Source organism: Schistocerca serialis, chromosome 3 (assembly GCF_023864345.2).
Source record: "Schistocerca serialis cubense isolate TAMUIC-IGC-003099 chromosome 3, iqSchSeri2.2, whole genome shotgun sequence".
Taxonomy (NCBI): domain Eukaryota; kingdom Metazoa; phylum Arthropoda; class Insecta; order Orthoptera; family Acrididae; genus Schistocerca; species Schistocerca serialis.
In genome coordinates, this window is record NC_064640.1 from 318,139,953 (window position 1) to 318,163,928 (window position 23,976).

At 35.2% G+C, this 23,976-nt stretch overlaps 1 protein-coding gene across 1 annotated transcript in view; it reads right to left on the minus strand.

The window, feature by feature from the left end:
• Positions 1 to 1,641: 1,641 nt before the first annotated feature.
• LOC126470125 (uncharacterized) overlaps positions 1,642 to 23,976 on the minus strand; it is a 130,979-nt gene continuing 108,644 nt past the window's right edge. Inside the window, exons 7-8 of the mRNA XM_050097740.1 lie at positions 12,818 to 12,962; positions 1,642 to 6,235 (exon numbers count right to left, since the gene is read on the minus strand). Coding sequence (XP_049953697.1) covers positions 6,018 to 6,235; positions 12,818 to 12,962 — 363 coding nt within the window. The 3' untranslated portion in view covers positions 1,642 to 6,017. The remainder of the gene's footprint in view (positions 6,236 to 12,817; positions 12,963 to 23,976) is intronic.

Sequence of the window (23,976 nt, forward strand, 5' to 3'; positions counted from 1 at the left end):
GGAAAAGCACCTGTCTACTTACCAACACTTTTGCCACCACTAGCAGACATGCAATGGACATCGCCAAATCACCCAAAGGATCAGTCTTCATGCCATGCATCCACAAAGACTCATATCTATTACTATGTTTCTGTAATTGAAATTACTCAAAGTATTTCTCAAAAAACTGAATGTGATTCCAACTAAATACAAGAAAAGAATCTTTGTAATCAGTCTCTGATGTATGCTTAGCCCATCTATAAAGACAGTAACTTTCTTTCCACATCGTAATAGTGCCTGAATTGCCTTTTGTAATGTAAAATAATTTAATATTGTGTAATTTTAAGGCTGAATATCCAACATTCCATTTAAAGCGTCATCGCCAATATGCATCTCATTTCAAATAAATATTACTAGCCCTTGTTGAATTGGATGCCCCACCTTATTTTTTTATTCATCCTTACTGCCCATCCTTGCACAATACACTTCAGTATATATGGGCAAATTGTCATCAACATGACCACTTAAATTCCTTGGCCAAAATTACTTTATGTACTTTATCACTGTACCCATGGAACCAACGTTTAATACAATACAGTATAAATATACAAAAATCTCTTTCCTGCTAGAAAGTACTATGTCAGTTAACAAGGACTTACCAATATGTGTGTCATCATAAAAACATAATTGCAGCTTCTTTACTCTATTATACCGAGCAATGTGGTGCAGTGGTTAGCATACTGGAGTCGAATTCGGAAGGACGATGGTTGAAGTCCTCATGCGGCCATCCCGATATAGGTTATCTGCGATTTCCATAAAATGCTTCACGCAAATGCCGGGATGGTTCCTTTGAAAGGGCATGGCTGACTTCCTTCCCCACCCTTACCTAATCTGAGGGACTGATGACCTTGCTGTTTGGTCCTCTCCCCCAAACCAACCAACTGTATTATAAACCACAAAACAGGCCTTAAAAAGAATGTAGATAAATAAATAGTAATAGAAATAAAAATAATACTGCTAAAATCTCCTGATGAAGATATATGAATCTGCCAAGACGAAGCATGGCAGGAAGTTGTACAAGAGGATGTTTTTGCCCCATAGTTTGCACAGCTCATTCTGCATGGGACACTGTCACGCAGTTTGCTTCCTTGGGTTCTAACATTTTGTGTCATCCCATGTATTCTATTGACATGGCACTCAGTGACTTCTCCTTCTTTCCTTGGGTGAAGAAATCAGTGTGTGGCGGAATTTCCAGAATGATAACAAGGTGATTTTAGAAGCGGAGTGTTCCCTGCACAATCAAAATAAAGAATTCTGTAACCAATGTCTCTGCCTAGCCATCCATCATTTGGAAAAGTGTCACATAGGCAGCATGAGTATGTAGATAATAACTAACACCATCACTAAGTTTCATGGCTGCAACTTTGTTCATTGAAATGGGAACTCAAACCTCTGTTACCAATCAATGCTCAAACAGCACTGGTACCATAACTAAACCTGTGCAATATTCTGTGAGTAAAACATATTTTGTGGCTATTAACTTTGTTCTTCTTTCAAAGGAGAACTTTGATGAATATCTATACACGTCCATTCAATAAAGCTAAAAGGATTTTCAGGTTATGCGTCAGTAGATTTACATAATAAATTTTCAGAACACAAAAATAATAAGCAATTGGCTTTATTTTAAGCGATTCTTTTTATTTGTGTAAATCATTAAGTGGTCTGACACAATAAAGCATAACATTAATATGTCTGAAGACTATGTTTATGCCATGATTCTTGTGTTAGAGCAATCCTCCAAATGCAAAATCCAATTTCTTCCATTTAAAACAACATGTACATTGTCTGCATTGTGAAATAATAAAATATGAGATGTGATATTAATGAGTCAGTGAAATTGGAAGTTACATAATGGAGAAATTAACAATGACATTATTAACTCTCCAATTACCATAAGTAGTAGGAAAAGTATTTTCACATTTACATGTATGAGAATATCTTACTCTATAAATAATTCAGAAGCAGTTTTTATGACACAAATAGACTGCCTTGCATTTCATATCTTATAATAAGCTCACAAATGAGCATGTACATTTTCAAATTCCCAAGCAATGTTTAAGTTAACATTATCTTCATATCATGAAAGATCTGTCATTACAGAATTCCTACCAATACATACTCACATACACTTTTGCACCTACAATTACTCATTCAAGATTGAGCATTTTACCATAATAGTTTCAGTATTTCCATATTCTGATATAATACCTTAAGCTCATCCCAGCAAATGAAATTAATTTATCATCATCAGTCAACCATTATAAGACAATTTATAAACTTAACAAAATGCTGTGAATCAGACATGCATATTTTGTTTAAAGATAGTGATAGCTTACAGCACAATTGAAAGTAAAATATTGTCAAATTCCATCAAGTTTAGATAAAGTCTAACTTAAGGTGAACATATAAGTAATTTACAGTAATGTGAAGCACTCTTTTACAGCATACAATACATTTTGGAAAAGCAAATAACTAGCTTTCTGAAGAGGATTGTGTGACACTGCATCATAACTGGAACTAGCCTCAGGTGACATGAAATACCATTTTGAAAGGTATTTGAGTATAATTCTTCACAAAACTATGAAGCATAAGAAAATGGAAATGAATACGAAATGTGAAGTTACATAAAAAAAACACCCAACGGCATAGTTTTACTAATAGAAACACTGTAAAAGTTTGGCAGCCATAATGTCCTTTCACTTCATCACATAGAGATCACTGTGAATGCCAGATTAATATACCAGAAACTGAGGGTAATGTAACTTCATCTGTGGTCAGAAAAACCAAATAGGAATTTGAAAGGGTTCAAATTCAAATGAATATGTGGAAGAAGAGCTCTGCAATAAAACATGTTTCGTGGCAGTAATTTACTATGAGATTAAAATTCCTAGAATAACATGCTTGCAAGCACAACTCTGTCAACAGAGTTGCTAAATGTACAAATAATAGTCAAAAGTAGCCACTGCAGTGGATTTAATTATTAGGACAGGTATAGCCACTAACAAGAAAATATGATTTCCTTGGAACTACTCTGGATGCCAAAGCTATGAGGTTGATAATTCACAATGGTAACAGATACAAATAGATATTTTAATGCAATGCATAATGTAATCTGTACAGATGGTTCTCTGACAGCTTTGGTACTGCATTCTAGTATGCAGTTTGAAAGTAAATATTTTGTAACTAAAGGCATTACAATGAGAGGAGCTGAATGAAGAAACTGCCTTACTATTAGGCAATGTGTCAGAATTCAAAACATGTGGAACTGACATTGCATTATTTTGTAAGCTGTTAATTAACATTTCTCATAATATCAATGTTACAGGGTAAATAGCAACTAAGCGTAAAAATGATTAAAGTGAACATTTTCTTACCACTGTAGGATTGTTTCAGGTTTTTTTTTAAAGTTTTTTCCCTTTTTACAGCTGTATATTTGAGTCAAATTTGGTTTTAGTGAATTATTTCTGGTATTGCATGCTATAAATCTAAGCTTTAGCCCACCCAAGGCCATATGAGATTATCCAGCTCATTTCACAAGGTTAATACTGCGCTGTTACAGGGTGGTGTTTGTTACTAGCACCCTCAACATGCTAGCAAAGGTACCTAGCTCACACATTGTAACTTCAAGAGTTAGTTGATTCCAAATAGCTGCTGACATGTAGGCCCTACATGTCAAGGCCAAATCTAAAGTAAAATCAAAAAGCACCATGATCAACATATCATTTCAGAAACTATTCTGAAAAACAGGCTAAAAAGGGAAATTGGGCTTCAGAAATATTTAAGTATTATGAAGGATTTAATTGAGACTACCAGAAAAATACAGTTCCAGATGAACTGCATCTTTATTTCATTGCATTCCTTGTCTCATATAAATAGAACTGATGATATTTAGACTGCAGTGGTATGGACACATGAAGAGAATGGATGAGGGAAGAATTCCAAAGAGGATGTTTGATCTGCAACTGGAGGGGAAGAGGCCCAGAGGAAGACCAAGAGATAGATGGGTGAAGGGAGTGAAGGAATGTGTGATGAGAAGAGGAGAGAACTGGACGAAGGTGGAAGAGGGGGAATGGTGGAAAGACAGAACACGATGGAGAGGCTTGTGTTCCCGACAGACCCAGCCAGTGGCTGGAAACTGTCCAAGATGATGATGATGATGATATTTAGTTCATCATTAACTTAAAGGCCATTGTAATTTGTGATTGCATCCAGTAAAAAGTCTGTATAGAAGAACATTCTCAGATGAATGATGAGGGTTATATTCGAAAATAAGAAACTTGAGCCAGCTGTATCAGAGACTTATAGCATATCCATAAATCTTCCACTCTATAAGCAAATGAACTCTGTTGAGTAACATATGAATTTTCCTGAGAGATTAAAACTGTGGGCAACATAAGGACTTGAAGGGCCTGTGTTTTGAGACTGTTTTCCATGTAGTAAACATTTGTTGGGAAGCTTCAACCTTGATTTTCATTGGTTAAGTTTTTACATGTTTTTGTTTATGTATGAAAAAGTGCACTGTATGGTAAATTAACATTAAAAATATACATATGTAATTAATAGTTCGTGAAATTGGCATAACATGTTTTATCAGTTTTGGTCCCTTGTTATGAACCAGTGATTTATTTCTGATATAGCATAGAGTATTTAATTTATTGTCATGATTATTGAATGACTTGAAATTATTAATGGTAAGCCTGGCATTTCCAATCCTTTCTTAATATACTGTACCTACCAGAAGGTAGAAATTTAATATGTAATTACTAAATTTGTTAAAAATTTTGTTCAATAACTGAGTTCTTAGAAGAAGGGGGAAAAACATCCTAGAGATGGAAAAATGTATGAATGTTACTGAAGTATAAACATTATTCCACAAAACTGAAGCAAGTAAGTCTTCATAAAAGGAACTATAAAAGCAACATGCAAAGAAAGACGATGTGATTTATCAGGATTACAAACACATCACATAAGAATAGACTCACACTGAAAACATCACAACACGTTTAAGATAGTAAGAAGAAAAATCTTGCAGGGTCTAAATTTCAGACATGTTTGTATTCTCACAGCCTTATGATAACTTCCATCCATCACATAGATCATCTTTTCCTTCATCAAAATAAATAACAACATATTGTCTTCATTTAGTGAGTTCCGTGTCTCAGATGTTCAGCGTGAGTGGCCTTGGTCCCATAGGAATTCACACACATTTGAGCATTTTTTCTGAGTGGCCTTCAAGATGTCTTATAATGAGGGGTGATACCAAGTGTGCACTGTCCATCTGCTCTATTTCAATAATATTGTTTTTGAGATAACTTTGCAATATGAAAAATATCACAGTACAGATAAATGGCACATTACGTTTTCATCATCACAGAGCAAAGCCCAATATATTTCACATAATTAAAAAAACTGAGTTTATTGTTTGTCTTGGTGAAAAATCGTAATTATTACACATGAAGACACATGTTAAAAAGGACTTCAAACTTGAAACTTCAGTTGTGTAAAATAAACAGTTGTGAAACTTAGGCAGAAAGTGTATTCTTGTGTAATAATTAAACATTTTTTTGATTTTGTCTCAGTATGTAAAAAATTATTCTCACTCAAATATTTGCATAGTGAATGTTTTTTTTTTAATTTGGATCTACAGTAGTTAACAAAACCTGGGAATATTTGAAAGCTGATATGGCTTTTTTCATTCGTGTTATTGGAAAATTTAGGCAGTTTTCATTAGGCTTACCAGTCAGTCACTTTCAGTGCACGTTAATTGTCAATGAATTACATTTTCCTGACAGTTCTTCTGCTAATTATGAACTGGTGACTGACTGACTGACTAACTGATGGTCTGTCTGTGTTTCCTTGGGCCTTCATCTTGAAGGTGATATTGCTGGACATACAGTGTACTGTGATTTAAAAACTGTGAAAAAAAACTTTTTCGGTGATGATGTCTCTGTCTAACGTACTTGAGAAACAAGAGCACATTAGAGGAGAAGCACAATTACTGAGACAAAAATCAGTGAACAGGTGAAAATACTAGCGCTGCTCTTTTCATTGATTAAAATGTATTTTACATCATCCCTAATGTCTTCACTTTCAAGCTGTAGAAGAGTTTTTGGCTCAGCATTGTAAAATGAATTCATCTTCTTGGGTGGTGTCTTTGTGTCATTTTTCACCTTAAATTCTCGGACTGGAGCTTGAGCTGTAAAAAAAAAAAAGAAACAAATTAAATGAGTTATCTGACACGTTTTCAGCATGACAGGCTAGTCCTGACAACATTAAGAAATGCATTGGAAATGAGAACCAATCAGCTGACGAGATTTTATATACTGCTTGTAGCAGATTATTATTTGAGATAAAAAAACACTAATCAATCTATATTTATTACTAAATATTAGTTGTCTAAGGAAATAATCCAGGAGAAATTAGTATATTTTGTTTTGTAGTACACAGCATGTTTTAAAAGATGGTTAAATAATACAGAACTGCAATGGGAAAATTAAAATTTGTGAACCATACTCAGTACCACCACTGCATGTTTTGCTCCCATAGGGTAATGGATTAGATTAGATTAGATTCAGTTTTAATTCCATAGACCCAAAAATATATTGATTCTCATGGGTGTGGAACATGTCAGAAAGTATAACACAACATTACAACAAACTGGAACTGCTAATATTTAAGAATTAATACACTGTCAGAATGAAACACTGTTGTGCACTTTTAATAAATTTATCATACACAAAATACCTAACCTTGACCGTTGTGACCGAGTGCTGTCAAAATTGAAATCTAGCAGACATTTTTACTTAAGCTGGTCTAACAGTCCTTTTTAAAATATTCATCTATAGAGTAGAAGGAGTTGCCTGTCAAAAAGTCTTTCAAACTATATTTAATCTGTGCCTTATCTGATACCACGTTTTTAATGGTTGCTGGCAATTTATTGAAAAAGCGTGTTCCTGAATATTGGACCTCTTTTTGGACCAAGGTAAGTGGTTTCAGGTCTTCATGTAGATGGTTCTTATTCCTACTATTGATACTATGTATTGAGCTATTTGTTGAAAACAAAGATATATTACTTGCACTAAATTTCATTAACAAATAAATATATTGAAAAGCAGTGGTTAGAATACAAAGTTCTTTGAATAGATTTATACATGATGTTCTCGAATTTACACCACAAATTATTCTTATTACATGCTTTTGCACACTAAAAACGTTTACTCGGTTTGATGAGTTACCCCAGAAAATGATCCCATATGACATAACGTAATGAATGTAAGCAAAGTATGCAAGTTTTTTTATATTTATATCTCCTACATCAGACATCATTATCACTACAAATACAGACTTGTTTAGGCACTGCAGCAATTCTGTGGTATGGCCTTCCCACCTCAATTTATTATAGAGTTGCTATACCATAAATTTAACACTGTCAACCTCTTTCATCTGTATGTCTTCATATGTTATATACATGCAGGAAGGAAATATCTTATAGGTTCTGAACTGCATACAGCAGGTCTTTTCAAAGTTTAATGACAGTGAATTAGCTTTAAATCATTTACTAAGGTCAGTGAAAATTTGATTAGCAGTTATTTCTAAATCTATACTTGACTTGCGGTTTATTGCAATGTTTGTAGCATCTGCAAAAGAAACAAACTTAGCATCTGGCAATGTAATGGACAAGAGGTCATTAATGTTCACAATGTGATGGATTGTGTGTAAGAGCTCAGAAGCAAGAAGCAGAACCATATACAGAAGGAATTCATCTTTTTCATTGACAACCACTGATATCCTACATTGGCGCATTCACTTTTAGACTTGCATAGATTTATTCACCTGATTAAATAAACAGTACACTGTTTCTTCATTTTGGAGCTCAAACAGACAATGTGCAAGGGGTTAAAATGTAAAACATCTGCTGAGGTTCATGGTTTCCTTCCTTTAAAATTATAATGACATAAAAGATATCTGTCCACATGTCACAGGACAACAATGCAGAGTTTTTTTAGCTATCTGTTCATGATTCATAAGTTCTACATCTACATTTATACTCCGCAAGCCACCCAGTGGTGTTTGGCAAGGGCACTTTATGTGCCACTGTCATTACCTCCCTTTCCTGTTCCACTTGCATATTGTTCGAGGGAAGAACGACTGCCGGAAAGTTAAATGATAATCATTTACTTCTAAATAGGATTACATCTATAATCATTTACTTATAAATAGAAATACTTCTCAAAACATCTTCTGTCACCACACATTTGTTGAACAAAACAGTGACACAATGAATGACTTTAACTGACCTGTATGTAGATTTACAAAAAGGACAAATTTTCAGGTAATAGTATTCTGTTCTCTAGTATTGCTTGTTGTCTTCTTCACTGCATAAACACCTTTACTTTTATAAACGAGTCCAGAACATGAGAACTGCCTCCCTAACATCATCATGTGGCTCATTAAAAGCATTTATATACCCAAAAAATATAATAGGTTTCTAAATAAATGAGAATATCTTGACTTCAAGAGGTACAATGTGTTTACTAAGATTACAAATTTATGTAGTGCCTTGTAACAGCTGCATTGTGAATTGCACATACAAAATGGACAAGGATTTTGTAACCAGATGACAATCTTTCAAGTGTATCATATTCAATAATGTAAATGGAGTTAAAAACATTAGAAATTTTAATAATGAAACCTGATAGAACTAAAAAAATATTCAACTAAACTAATTGGTGCGTTAGGACAATATAATGATAAAGAAAAAATGCTACAGACTGACTCATTAGTAGCTCATAGCATAATATTTGACATTGAAGTCAGAAGGAGGGCAGTTATATACAAAAATACCATGCAGTTACCAATGACTCCATACCTATTTAAATTATACCAATAACTCTAAAGTTCTTATGCTAATTAACTGAAGAAAGACAATGTTTAAATGTGTAGGCAAATATGAATACTTAAGGTTATGTTTGCAGTTTTTTGTATGGTACCTTATTTTGTGTTTTTAAAATAGACAGGAGCTCCTATGGTATAAAGAACACAGTCTCCTTTACACAGTATTTTTTTTATTTATTTCACTTTGCAATAGAGACTGTGTAAGATACAGTACAAAGAAATAACTGAGTAGCTGCTAACATCTTCTGCATTCTGATGACAGTGATTCTGAAAATACTGTATTATTTGAGGCCATTATAAATTGAGTACAAACACTGTTGGGCAAGAAAGGAGATTCAAATTGATCAAGAGCTTCTTAAATATAGCATCCTGCCATTTACTTGAAATGAATAAGGAAAAACATCTCTCCAGGATCATGTGACAGGAATTTGAACTGCATTGTTCCCAAATAAAAGCCCAGTGTCATTACCACTGTGCCATTTCACTCAAAAATGCCATATTCAATTATTAGCTATTTCCTCATTTCTGCATTAACAACAAATGATACTAATACTACTGGTTCTCAACATAATACTGCCGTACCAAGTGGCTACTATTAGGCGCACAGTGTGTGACAATGAAGATCATTGCAGGATTCCAGCCATTTTATCTGTGATGATTTATGCAGTGAGTTTATACTCTCTCCCTAGGCGTGTTGGTTTCTCTGATCTGATTTATTTTTGGATCACAAATTTATGCCACATGATCTGTGAGTTCAATTCCTATGCCCTTCTCAGTACATAGGCTGGAAGTTAACTTCTGTTATGGTCTTTGAAAGTATACTGCTGTAGAGTACTGTGATTAAATTTCTTTTATTGGATGTTAGTGCCTAGTTTCTGATCTGTAAACATCGAAAGTCATAGTATTTTACTAACTCAGTTTATTCCAAAATTAGGGACTTGCATGCACCTACTGTGCCATTTCATCAGACTTCAACATACCCTGTTACAAATACTGAAGATTAACTCAGCAACTTAAGGTGCAGTAAGTAATTTAAGCAACCATCTCTCTATCTGATTGCGGAAAATCATAATGTTCTATGTAAATCTCAGACAATATCTTACACTGTTTGCCTGACCTCTGAAACATGTATCGTCTGAGAATCTAGAAAATACTAAACATAATACACAAATCAAAAAAAGTTTTGCATCATCTCAGTTCTGAGAGTTCCGGACCCTGTACAGAATACTGGAATAGAGATCAACATAAACATCATTTCCACCCTTTTTATTGCTCATGAAGACCACACACTGCATGTTGTACCACCATACAGCAAGGCCTTCATTGGTGGTGGTCCAGATTTCCCCCAGAGTGGTTGGTGGGTCACGTCATCCATAAACAGCCCTTTTTGATATACTCCAGGCATGTTTGATAGGGTTCATGTCTGGAGAACATGCTGGCCACTCTAGTTGAGCAATGTCATTATCCTGAAGGAATCCATTCACAAGATGTGCATGATGGGGGTGCGAATTGTCATCCATGAAGACGAATGCCTCGCCAATATGCTGCCGATTTGGTTGCACTATCAGTCAGAGGATGGCATTCACATATCATACAGCCCTTACATCGCCTTCCATGACCACCAGTGGTGTACATCGGCCCCACATAATGCCACCCCAAAACAGCAGGGATCCTCCACCTTGCTGCACTCACTGGAAAGTGTGTCTAAGGTGTTCAGCCTGACTGGGTTGCCTCCAAACACGTCTCCAATGATTGTGTGGCTGAGGGCATATGTGACACTCATGGGTGAAGATAACATGATACCAATACTGAGCGGTCCATTCGGCAAGTTGTTGTGCTCATATGTACTGCGCTGCATGGTGTCATGATTGCAAAGGTGAACCTTGTCAGCTGACCAGTGTGCCCGAATGGTTCTAGGCACTTCAGTCTGGAACCGCGCGACTGCTATGGTCGCAGGTTCGAATCCTGCCTTGGGCATGGATGTGTGTGATGTCCTTAGGATAGTTAGGTTTAAGTAGTTCTAAATTCTAGGGGACTGATGACCTCAGATGTTAAGTCCCATAGTGCTCAGAGCCATTTGAACCTTTTTTTTTTTTTTGGACCTTGTCATGGATGTTGGGAGTAGAGATGTGCATCATGTAGTCTACTGTGCACAGTTTGAGTCATAACACATAACACATAACAATGTCCTGTGGCTGCACAAAAAGCATTATTCAACATGGTGGTGTTGCTGTCAGGATTACTCTGAGCCATAATCCATAACTAGCAGCCTGAGCGAGGCATGCTCTTTGTATCTCTTCCATGTCCAAACAACATGACTTTAGTTCACTCCAAAATGCCTGGACACTTCCTTTGCTGAGAGCCCTTCCTGGCACAAAGTAACAATGCGGACATGATCAAACCGTGGTATTGACTGTCTAGGCATGGTTGAACTCAGACAACAAGAGCTGTGTACCTCCTTCCTGGTGGAATGACTGGAACTGATTGGCTATCAGACCACCCTCTGTCTTATAGGCGCTGCTCATGCATAGCTGTTTACATCTTTGGATGGGTTTAGTGATGTCTCTGAACAGTCAAAGGAACTGTGTCTGTGATACAATATCCACAGTCAAAGCCTATCTTCAGGAGTTCTGGGAACTGTGGTGATGCAAAATTTTTTTTGATGTGGGTATAAGCATCTACTATGACTTCATACTACATCATCATGTATGTACAGCAGAGATGGAATGCTTGGCAGACCAGAGAAATACTACTTTATGGCCTTCAAAGTCACCAGATCTGGTGAACTTCTTTCTTTGAGCTGCACTCAAAACATTGTATTTTTTAGTCATTCATGAATCCTCATTATAAATGGGTTGCGTAAATGTCATTCACAGTGCAGGAATTCCAACTAGCACCCAGGATTTTTCATAGTATGTCTCTGCAGTGAAATACATGGGAGGGGATTTTGAATATATTCCATAAATGGTTTAGCGTAAAACTCATGAATTATCAAAACATACATGCCCTTACAGAGACTTTTATACCATACAATGGAAATTTACACCTTTACTTGAGATTTGTATATAACAGAAGTTTAAGAATAAATCTTAAGATAGTACATGCTAATCATGAAATCACAATGAAATTTTTTTGTCTTTATCATTGTAAAATTTACAGACTGGACTAACATACATAGACTAAAGTCCAAATGCTTCTCTTTTTGTATGCTACATCAATAGTAATGAACAGATATAGCCATAAAGCATTTTAAAACTATATCTTCATTCTAAGTGTACTCTATCAAGTTTTGAAATCAGTGTGACACAGTTCTGAAGCATGCTGATAGTTGAATTTTATGTTGTAAATGAAATTACATTACTTGAGCTGTATAAAAGTTGAATAATTGTTGTCATATTTTCAAATAATTGTTTATATAAATAAATAAATATTTTTTTTATAAAGAGCTGCTTTTAGGTCATGTAAGGAAATCATGACTTACGAGGGAAAAATTCTGGTTTCATAAATATAGTCACATATTTATTTTATTTATGTATAATCAGGACTGAACTAGATTATGTGTATAACAAATCACAGTTCTTTCATGTGATCATACAATAGGTTGAAATGCAGTGACTATTAATGCCAGTTGATGTGTAAAATATTAATGCTGAAAATCTTGTCTGTACGACAGGGACAATTGTTGTAACCTGTGATGAAGCTGCTTTTTAGGCTTGGTCTTATACAATATTCAGCCTTATATGAATAACTGGCTCATTACAGTGCATGTAATCTTCTTTAGCTCTTAGTGAAACCTTTATACCTTAGATTAGTATTATATTTTAGAGCATGAGAACAGATGTACAATTTCAATGTTGTACATATGGAGAAGCCTCAGTATTACCTTTGTCAGCACCTTCCTCTTCTTCATAATCAACTTTAATGAATGTTGTCATTGTTATTTCAAATACTTTGTTTGGATCAGGTGCCATAGTAGGCACTTCTCGTTTCCTTCGTCCATACCCTATTTGACCGTTGCTACATTCCACCTGTAATGAAGATATGACAGAATTTCACAAAATGAAGTGAAGTAAATGTGCAACTACAAATATTAAAATTTGACTTATTGCAAGATTTAATATGAAATAAACAATTTTCAAGCATAATGCACAAATGTTTGAAGGAAAAAGTGATACATGAACTTATATTACATTTCAGGTGCATGTGTTGTTGTGGTCTTCAATCCAAAGTCTGGTTTGATGCAACTCTCCATGCTACCCTATCCTGTGCAAGCATCTTTATTCCTGACTAACTACTGCAACCCACATCAATTTAAACTTGCTTATTGTACTCTTCTCTTGGTCTTCCTCTACAACTGTCACCCTCCACACTTCCCTCCAGTGTTAGATTCACTGTTATTTGATAGCTCACACTGTGTCCTAGCAACAGATTTCTTCTTCTTGTCAAGTTATGACACAAATTTCTTTTCTCCTGAATTCTGTTCAGTACCACCTCATTAGTAATGTGATCTACCCATCTAATCTTCTGCATCCTTCTGTAGCACCACATTTCAAAAGCTCTTTTTCTCTCCTTTACTGACCTGCTTATCATCAACATTATGCTTCGATACAAGACGACACTTTGGACAAATCCCCTCAGAAAAGACTTCCTGCCACTTAAATTTACATTCAATCATAACAAATCTCTCTTCTTCAGGAATGTTTTTCTTGTCAGTTCACCAGTGTCACTTATTTTATTGCTTAAGTAGCAAAACTCACCCACTACTTTTAGTGTCTCATTTCCTGATTAATTCCCTCAGCACTTCCTGATTTAATTTGACTATTTTCCATTACGCTTGTTTTACTTTGTTTATGTTTATCTGATATCCTCATTTCACAATACTGTCCATTCTGCTTGACTGCACTTCCAAGCTGTTTAAATTTTTATTTCTTCTCATGAATTTTGATTCCTTTTCTAAATTTTTCTTTGTCTTCCTTTACTAGTTGTTCAATGTGCAGATTGAATGACTTCGGGCTACAATTCAGTTTCACTACTTTCTCTACTACTGTTCCCTTTTCATGCCCTTATATAAATGCTGTCTGGTTTCCATACCGGTTGTAAGTAACCATTTGCTTCCTGTATTTCACACCTACTAAATTCAAAATTTCCAGTCAACATTACCAAAAGTTTTCTCTTTCTCGAGAGAAGCTATAAACTTGGGTTTGCCCTTCTTTAACCTACCTGCTAAGGTAAGTCATAGGATCAGTATTGCCTCCCATGTTGCAGTACTTCTCAGGAGCCCAAGCTGGTCTCCTCAAGGTTGGCTTCTACCACTTTTTACATTCTTTTATAAATAATTTGTGTCAATGTTTTGGAACCATGACTTATAAAACTTATAGTTCAGTAATATCCACACCTCTCAGCACCTACTTTCTTTGGTACTGGAAATATTACATTCTTCCTGAAGTCTGAGGCATTTTCTTCTGTCTCATATATTTTGCATATCAGATGAAATAGTTTCATAATGGCTGGCTCTCCCAAGGATTACAGCAGTTCTGAGAGGATGTCGCCTACTCCAGTGGCCTTGTTTTCACTTAGGTCTTTCAGTGGTCTGTCCAAGCACTCGTGCACCTCTCGGTCATCCATATCTAACATACAAACTGTATCAGGTCTGCAGTGACCCACAGATCTGGTTGCAAATGATCACGTGTCAGCAGGTCACTGAAACCATCTGCTGAAAATTCTTTTACAGGGCAAGACATGCGCTTGTTGATTAACGTGCTTGGATAAACCATAACAGAATACAATGTCTGCCATTTCCCACATGGAATAACAGGACTCCATTTCATTCTTCATGTTTTTAGCACACCATGTAATCATTAGTTTTGTTTTGCACTTTCTCTCACTCTTATTTTTTAGACATTTGTATTCCCTTTTGCTTCCTTCAGTTGCTCCATTTTTATAATTTCTCCTTTCATGAATTAAATCAAATAGCTCCTGTGATACCCAAGGGTTTTTATTAGACCTTGTCATTTTACCAACTTGATCCTTCACTATCTCATCTCTTAAAGGTACCCATTCATCTTCTACAGTATTCTTTTCCCCTGTTCAAGTTAATCATTGCCTGATGTTCCCTTTGAAATACTCTCTACTCTCTGGTTCCTTCAACTTATCCCGGTCCCATCTCTTTAATTTTCTAACTTTTTACAAATTCTACAGTTCATAGCCAATAAATTACAGCCAGAGTCCACATATGCCCCTGGAAACCTCTTACAGGTTAAGAAATGGTTCCAAAATCTCTGTCTTACCATTATGTAATCAGCCTAATACCTTTCAGTGTCCCCAAGTCTCTTCCACATATTCAATTTCCTTTCATGATTCTTAAACCAAGTGTCAGCAATGATTTTGCTGTGTGTAACATTCTACCAGATGGATTCCTCTTTCATTCTTTTCCCTCATTCCATATTCATCTACAATTTTTCCTTCCCATCCTCTTCCAACTACAAAATTCCAGTCACCTGTCACAATTCAATTTTCCCCTCCATTAACTATCTGAATAATTTCTTTTATCTCATTGTACATTATTTCAATCTCTGCATCATCTGCAGAGATAGTTGGCATATAAACTTGTACTTCTGCAGTGGGTGTTGTCTTTGTATCTGTCTTTGCTATGATAATGAGTTCACTGTGCTGATCACAGAAACTGACCCACCTTTCTATTTTTTTTTAAATTCATTATTAGATATAGTCCTGCATTACCCCTGTTTGGTTTCGTATTTATAACCCTGTACTGACCTGACCAGAAGTACTTTTAATCCTACCCACTCACTTCCCTAATGCCCACTATACTTAACTTCAACCTATCCATTTCCTTTTTTAAATTTTCCAATCCACCTACTCGACTAAGGAATCTAACATTCCACACTCTGATCCACAGAAACCCAGTTTTGTTTATTCTGATGATGACATCCTCCTGAGTAGTCCCTGCCCAGAGATTCAAATGTCGGACTCTTTTACCTCCAGAATATCTTATCCAAGGGGATTTCACCATCATTTAACCATACAGTAGAGCTGCATGTCCTCAGGAAAAGTAATAGCTGTAGTTTCATCTTGCTTTCAGCCAGTCACAGTAACAGCAGAACAAGACCATGTTGGTCAAGGTTACAAAGCCAGATCAGTCAATCATTCAGATTATTACCCTTGGAATTACTGAAAAGACTGCTGCCCCTCTTCAGGGACCATGTTTTCCTGCCCCCTCTACAGTCCCCCTCCATTTTTGTTGCAACTGTGGTATGGCTATCTGTATTGTTAAGAAACACAAGCCGCTCCACCTTGGCAATGTCTGTGATTCATGGGGCAGTTTAGATACATATAAATTTACAAATATTAGAAACTGGCTTTGAGAATCATGTCATGTGAAGTCACATGTGCTGGAATGACAGCTTCTAAGTGTTATGGCATGCATCACAGAGGATTTTACTACACTCCTGGAGATCTTTCTCCACAAGGTTTTTGGAAAAATCCACAAGGTACCTGTAGCAGTTGGTGGAGGGTCATCATGAACCAGTTGTCAGCCAGTCATATCCAAGACATGTTCAGTGGTGGCAATATCACACAAACATACAAACTGGAGAAGCAGTGGTACTCATTATTCTCTGCATAGGGCTTGCACATTTCTCATCACATTGGTCAGACATTGCTCTGCTAAATATGGCATGTAAAGCTGCCCGAAATAAGAGTGAGGGTGGAGTAGCGGTTTGTCCACTATGTTCTTCATCAGCACAGGCTCCCAAATTGCGGTCACTGTATGCCTCCTAATATCTAGAACACATATGGCCACCACCTAGTGTCTAGAACACATGTGACCATCACTGTGGAGCACTGCTCGCTAGTATTCAGCTGACATTGGGGACAATGCTAGTCTGCCCATTATAAGCATGCAGACTAAATGGCCAACATCTAATGCTGTGGTCACACTGCATAGTCTGCCACACATTCCTATATCTCTTCTATCAACTGGTTCAACACACAGACATCACAGAGCTGCATGCCAAGTGATAGATTAATTGTTACAGTATCACAAACTTATTTCCCTGAGAGCAGTAATTTTGGCATATTGGAACTCACATGCTGATGTTACCCCATGGGATTAACATTTAAATTAGTATCAAGAATGGCAAGTGGAAGACTTAGATCTGTTGGAAGGGTTCCAGGACAATACAATGCAACTATGAAAGAATTCTTATACAAATTGCTATTGCAACCAATTTTGTAGCATTGTTCCAGGGTGTGGCATCTGTATCAAATAGAAACAACAGCAGACTCTGAACAAACTCAGAGCTGCAATACTAGGATTGTAACAGGTTGTATACAGAAGTGTAACAGGAAAGCTTGGGGACCTAAAATTGGAATTTCTGAAAAAAGATGCAATTCTCATAAAACCCTGTTGGCTAAATTTGGAGACCCTATATTTGAAGGAGACCATGCAGTCGTTATGCTGCCACCCCTGCATATCTCAGGTAGGTACCACAAGACTCAGATACAAGATATTAGGGCATGTACAGAGAACACAAACAGTCATTTTTCCCCTCACTCAATGTGTTAATGGAATAGTAAAGGAAATCCATAACATTGGTATGATACATCTTCCTCCACACACCATACAGGGGCTTCTGGAATATGTATGTAGATACAGACATCATGGAAATCTTCTGACAACTTTGATCACACATCTGCTTCAGTTTGTGACTTTCCACTCTGACTAAACTTGGTGTAAATTATTTCTACTCACACATGAGAGGCTATTGCTGGACTGTTGTGTATTAGCTCTCTGAAATCTTAATCACTGATTGCTAGTAACTGTTTTACACAGCCTCTGAGTGTGGACACCTTCAGCCCATTCTGTTTAGCTGTTGCAATGTTTGTAAATATACTATGAAACAGTACAATTAACTCTCACATTTATATGAGCTATACACAGCCACAATGACTGTCTAGAATACTATACTCATTCACATTCACTGGAATACTATATTCATCCATGTGATTATACTATTATCTACCATTTAACTAATGATGAAAATCTCTATAAAAAAGTTCTGTGTATTCATCACTATCCCTACAAATTGATACACTCAGGTATTTGTATGAATGAGTTGATTACAACTCTGCAGCTTCATTTTTTGTGAAGTGCAAAATTTTACACTCCTTAATATTTCAAAGCAGCTGTCAATCTGTGCACCTCATTCAAACATTACCAAGATCTGATTGAACATTTGTGCAAATTTTTTTCAAGTATTACATCATTATAGATAAATAAATCATCTGTAAAAAGTCAGAAACAACTAATTTCCAAATAGTGTTGTAGATAACTGAAAAATGATCCTATTTTACCATAAATATTTCCTGCCAGATCTTTAATTTGTTTGACTTCAAAATTTGCTCTAAGTTTCTGCAACAGATGGATGATGAAAATATTGGATGACAGTTCTGAGAATCACTCCTACTGCCCTCCTTGTAGATGGGTGTGACATGGGCTTTCTTCCAGACATCAACACAGTTTTAGGGATCTATGGTCTATTATGGTTAATGGTTAAGAGAGAAGCCAATCAGCTGAAGATTTTGTATAATATCTGTCAGAGATTCCATCATGCCCTGAGACCCTGTCCAATCTTAGCAATTTCAGCTATTTCTTATCACAACTGGCACTGTCTACAGGATATCATTTATTTTTGCAGATATGTGAGAATTAAAGTGGATCAGCTCTGGGTCTTCCTTTATAATGGAACATTTGAAAGTAGAGTTATGCATTTTTCTTTTTGATTTGCTACCCTCAATTTTGGTGCCTATTTCAGTAATAAGTGTTTACACACTTGGGTGCCATTAACAGCTTTAAAATATGAACAAAAGTACTTTTGGTTTAGTGTGGCATTTTAAATAAAATTCTATTATGGTAGGTGTTGAGGGCTAGGTGTGTTTCATTTAAGGTCTTTCTACCTTTAACTCTGTACTTTGTTTTAGTGTTGCAGATTATAAGAACAAAATATTTTCCTTTGCACTAGATCAAATGTCTGAATGCTTCACAAAATTTAAAACATTTCAACAATAGAAGTAGAAAATGTTATATTAACACTGAAAAACAGAAATTCACCAGGTTGGCATGTGATACCCAAAAAATATCTCAAATGTGTTCATAAAATAATAGGACACCAACTTATCTACAATAATAAACCAGTATTTTGAACATGAATGTTTGCCATAGGTGCTTAAATATGCAGAAGTAAAGCTGATGTTCAAAAAAAGAGTCAAGAGAGAATATGGAAAAATATCTTCCCATTACTTTTCTTCCTATCTTGTCAAAAGTATTTGAAAAAGCCTCTGCCATCCAGATTCAAAATATTACTGACAAATATGAGATTATTTTGAAAAATCTGTTTTGCTTCCAACATGGATAAAGCATTATAGATGCAATTAGAAAAGTTTGTTAGCAAGATTAGCACATCATTGGACAATAGGAATAAGGTTACAGGCATCATTAGTGATCTCACAAAAGCCTCTGACTCAGTAAATGTGCACTTTTTATCTATAAACTTGACAGATATAGAATTAGAGACAGTGTTCTGCACTGGCATACTTCATACCTGTGCAATAGAAAACAAAGAGTGATTGTCTTTGCAACTGCAGCAAATTACTCTCCCAAATGGAAGACCTCAAGGTTCTATCATAGGACCTATTTTGCTTCTGTTTAACATTAATGACCTACTAATCAATAAAAATGATCCATCAGTTTTATTTGTATTAATTGAGAACCATGAGTCTGAAAATATCCCTGTATGCACCATCAATACAATAGATCATTTGAAAACATGGTTTCAGCTCAATGGAGTAACTTTGAACATCTCAGAAACCCATACAATCCAGTTCAGAACAAATCAGCCAAAATCCCAGGAAATTAAAATAAATCATATCAATCAAAATCTAGAAGAAGTGAATTCTGTGAAATTTTTAGGATTAAACACAGGTAAGAATTTTAATTGTAATAAACATGTTGAGTATTTAGTAAACAAATTATGTAGCTTTGCATTTGCAGTGCTAATATTATCTAGTGCTACTGACATGGACACAAGGAGAATTGGATACCATAGTGACTTCCAGTCAGTTGTAAGGTATGGTGTTGTTTTTTGAGGAAATTAAAGCAACACATTACCTATAAGGAAACTACAGGAAAGAATAATTAGGAACAAGTGTGTTGTGCATCCAAGGAAATCATGTTGCTCATTATTTAAAAATCTGAAATTATTAACAGTTTCCTCCCTGTATATCAGTGTGTTATCATCCTTTTAGATAACAGTTTAGAAGTATTAAAAAAAGTATTTTGATCACTCATGTAAGACAAAAAGTGAAGATAATTATATGCTCATCATTTAAACTTGTCTGCCCAGACACCCCTTATATTGAAATGAAAATTTACAGCAAACTGAAAGCCAAGAACATTCTTAGTATGAATATAGATTCCTGAAAAAGCTGCACAATACTGTACTTCAGTGATACTACTATTCAGCTAAAGATTTCATGAAAGCTGAACTGAATTTTTGAGCAGGATGTAGTTTACAGTTGTCTTGCTCTGTTAATATAGATGTTGTTTCACAAAAATGTTACATTAATGTTCAAATACTGTTCCATCTTATTAACTATAATTTTATATCAGGGAAGTAGTAACAATTTTTTAACATGTCTGCTGTACTCTGATCAAACGTTTAGCATCTGTATGTTATGAACAAATAGACACTGTTTCTTTAGAGGTTTCTTTACTGAAACTGTATACCGTCATATCTCTCATCATAAATTGTTTTGCTATGTACATATCTGTTCAGTGCTTGGGCATCTGTTCTTCTGTGTGCAAGCAACAATTAGTCTACATTCTCCCATACAAAGTCAAAGTTTTTGGGTTCCTACTTGAGATGTAACACTGCTGTCTCTTATTGGGTCATTGAATGTGTAACTTTTTCTTCTTATCTTAACTTCCTTTTGTTGATAGTCAATGAAGCTCACATTCAGTTGAATGATTAGTTGGTTATTCAGTTAGTTTCCTGTCCCATAAATTATTAGCACAATAATTCATAATGATGTGGAACAAGTCACTTTGCATTTACATCACAGATTAATTTGTAAATATGGCTACTTGCTGAATGTTTACAAGTTTTTCATTTTTTTCTGTATTATTATTATTATTATTATTATTTCTTTCCTTTCTCAGATGTTACGTCTGGTTAAAAATGGAAAGTGATGCAGACCTTGATCAAGTGTGACTTCCTTTTAACTGTACGGTATATGTTACATTGCATTTAGGAACTTTTGGGTATTTGAACATGTATCAATAACTACAGATCTCTGTGCTTGTATATATACGTTTGGGTGTAGCTGTATTGCATTGATGTACTGGTGGATATTGTGTGGTATGACTCCTGTAGTTGATAGTATAATTGGTATAATGTCAACTTTATCCTCATGCCACATGTCCTTGACTTCCTCAGCCAGTTGGATGTATGTGTCAATTTTTTCTCCTGTTTTGTTCTGTATATTTGTTGTATTGGGTATTGTGTTAATTTCTTCTTTTTATTGGTGAGTATGATGTCAGGTTTGTTATGTGGTGTTGTTTTATCTGTTATATTGGTTCTATTCCAATATAATTTGCATTCATCATTCTCCAGTACATTTTGTGGTGCATACTTGTATGTGGCAACATGTTGTTTTATTAGTTTATGTTGTATGGCAAGTTGTTGATGTATTCTTTTTGCTACATTGTCATGTCTTCCGGTGTATTCTGTATTTGCCAGTATTGTACATCCACTTGTGATGTGATCTACTGTTTCTATTTGTTGTTTGCAAAGTCTGCATTTATCTGTTGTGGTATTGGGATCTTTAATAATATGCTTGCTGTAATATCTGGTGTTTATTGTTTGATCCTGTATTTCAATCATGAATCCTTCCATCTCACTGTATATATTGCCTTTTCTTAGCCATGTGTTGGATGTGTCTTCATCAATGTGTGGCTGTGTTAGATGATATGGGTGCTTGCCATGTAGTGTCTTCTTTTTTCAATTTACTTTCTTTGTAGCTGTTGATGTTATGTGATCTAAAGGATAGTAGAATAGGTTATGAAATTGCAATGGTGTAGCCAATGTATTTATATGAGTGATTGCTTTGTGTATTTTGCTAGTTTCTGCTCGTTCGATAAAGAATTTTTTTAAATTGTCTACCTGTCCATAATGTAGATTTTTTATGTCAATAAATCCCCTTCCTCTTTCGTTTCTGCTTAATGTGAATCTTTCTGTTGCTGAATGTATGTGATGTATTCTATATTTGTGGCATTGTGATCGTGTAAGTGTATTGAGTGCTTCTAGTTCTGTGTTACTCCATTTCACTACTCCAAATGAATAGGTCAATATTGGTATAGCATAAGAATTTATAGCTTTTGTCTTGTTTCTTGTTGTCAATTCTGTTTTCAGTATTTTTTTTAGTCTTTGTCTATATTTTTTTTTAGGTTCTTCTTTAATATTTGTATTATCTATTCCTATTTTTTACCTGTATCCTAGATATTTATAGGCATCTGTTTTTTCCATCGCTTCTATGCAGTCACTGTGGTTATCCAATAAGTAATCTTCTTGTTTAGTGTGTTTTCCCTTGACTATGCTATTTTTCTTACATTTGTCTGTTCCAAAAGCCATATTTATATCATTGCTGAATACTTCTGTTAACTTTAGTAATTGGCTGAGTTGTTGATTTGTTGCTGCCAGTAGTTTTAGATCATCCATGTACAGCAAATGTGTGATTTTGTCTTGGTATGTTCCAGTAATATTATATCCATAATTTGTATTATTTAGCATGTTGGATAGTGGGTTCAGAGAAAGGCAGAACCAGAAAGGACTTAATGAGTCTCCTTGGTATATTCCATGCTTAATCTGTATTGGCTGTGATGTGGTATTATTTGAATTTGTTTGAATATTAAGTGTGGTCTTCAAATTTTTCATTACTATGTTTAGGAACTGTATCAATTTAGGATCTACTTCATATATTTCCAATATCTATAGTAACCATGAGTGGGATACACTATCAAAAGCTTTTTGGTAATCAATGTATACATAGTGTAGTGATCTTTGTTTAGTTTTAGCTTGATATGTCATCTCTGCACCTATTATCAGTTGTTCTTTACATCCTCGTGCTCCTTTGCAACAGACTTTTTGTTCTTCATTTATAAGTTTGTCGTGTGTTGTATGTGTCATTAATTTCTGTGTAATGACTGAAGTTAATATTTTGTATATTGTTGGTAGGCATGTTATGGGTCGATATTTTGCTGCGTTTGCTGTGCCTGCTTGATCTTTGGGTTTCAGATAAGTTATTCCTTTATTATTATTATTATTATTACTATTAAATATACTGATTTGCATTAATAATTCCATACTACCACCTCCTGCACATTATAATAACAGGAATTATTCTATGGAATAGAGGGAGTTGTCAAGGAGAAACTTTTTCAGATTCTTTTGAAATTTTACTTTGAAGTCTCTCAGGCATTTTATATCACTGTGTAAGTTATCAAAACCTTTAGTTACGGTATTTTGCATTACTTCTTTCACAAAAGACAACCTTAATGTGAAGTAATGAATGTCATTTTTCCTTCTGGTATTGTATATATGTACATAATTGTACCTCCTGAACTGCAGTGGATTACTTACAACAAACTTCATGAGAGTATAAATATACTGCGAAGTGGTAGTCAGATGCCCCAAATCCTTAAACAAATGTCTACAAGTTGATCATGGGTGAATATCACATATTATTCTTACATGATGTTTTTGAGCAATGAAGACTTTCTCTCTTACAGATGAGTTACCCCAGAATATTATTCCATATGGCATTACTGAGTGAAAATATGCAAAATTGTCACCTTCCTGACTAATCTCTCTCCAAGATTTGCAATGATTCTAAGTGCAAATGTGGATGAGCTAAGTTGTTATAGGAGTTCCAAAATGTGCTTTTTCTGGTTTAAATTATCATCAATAT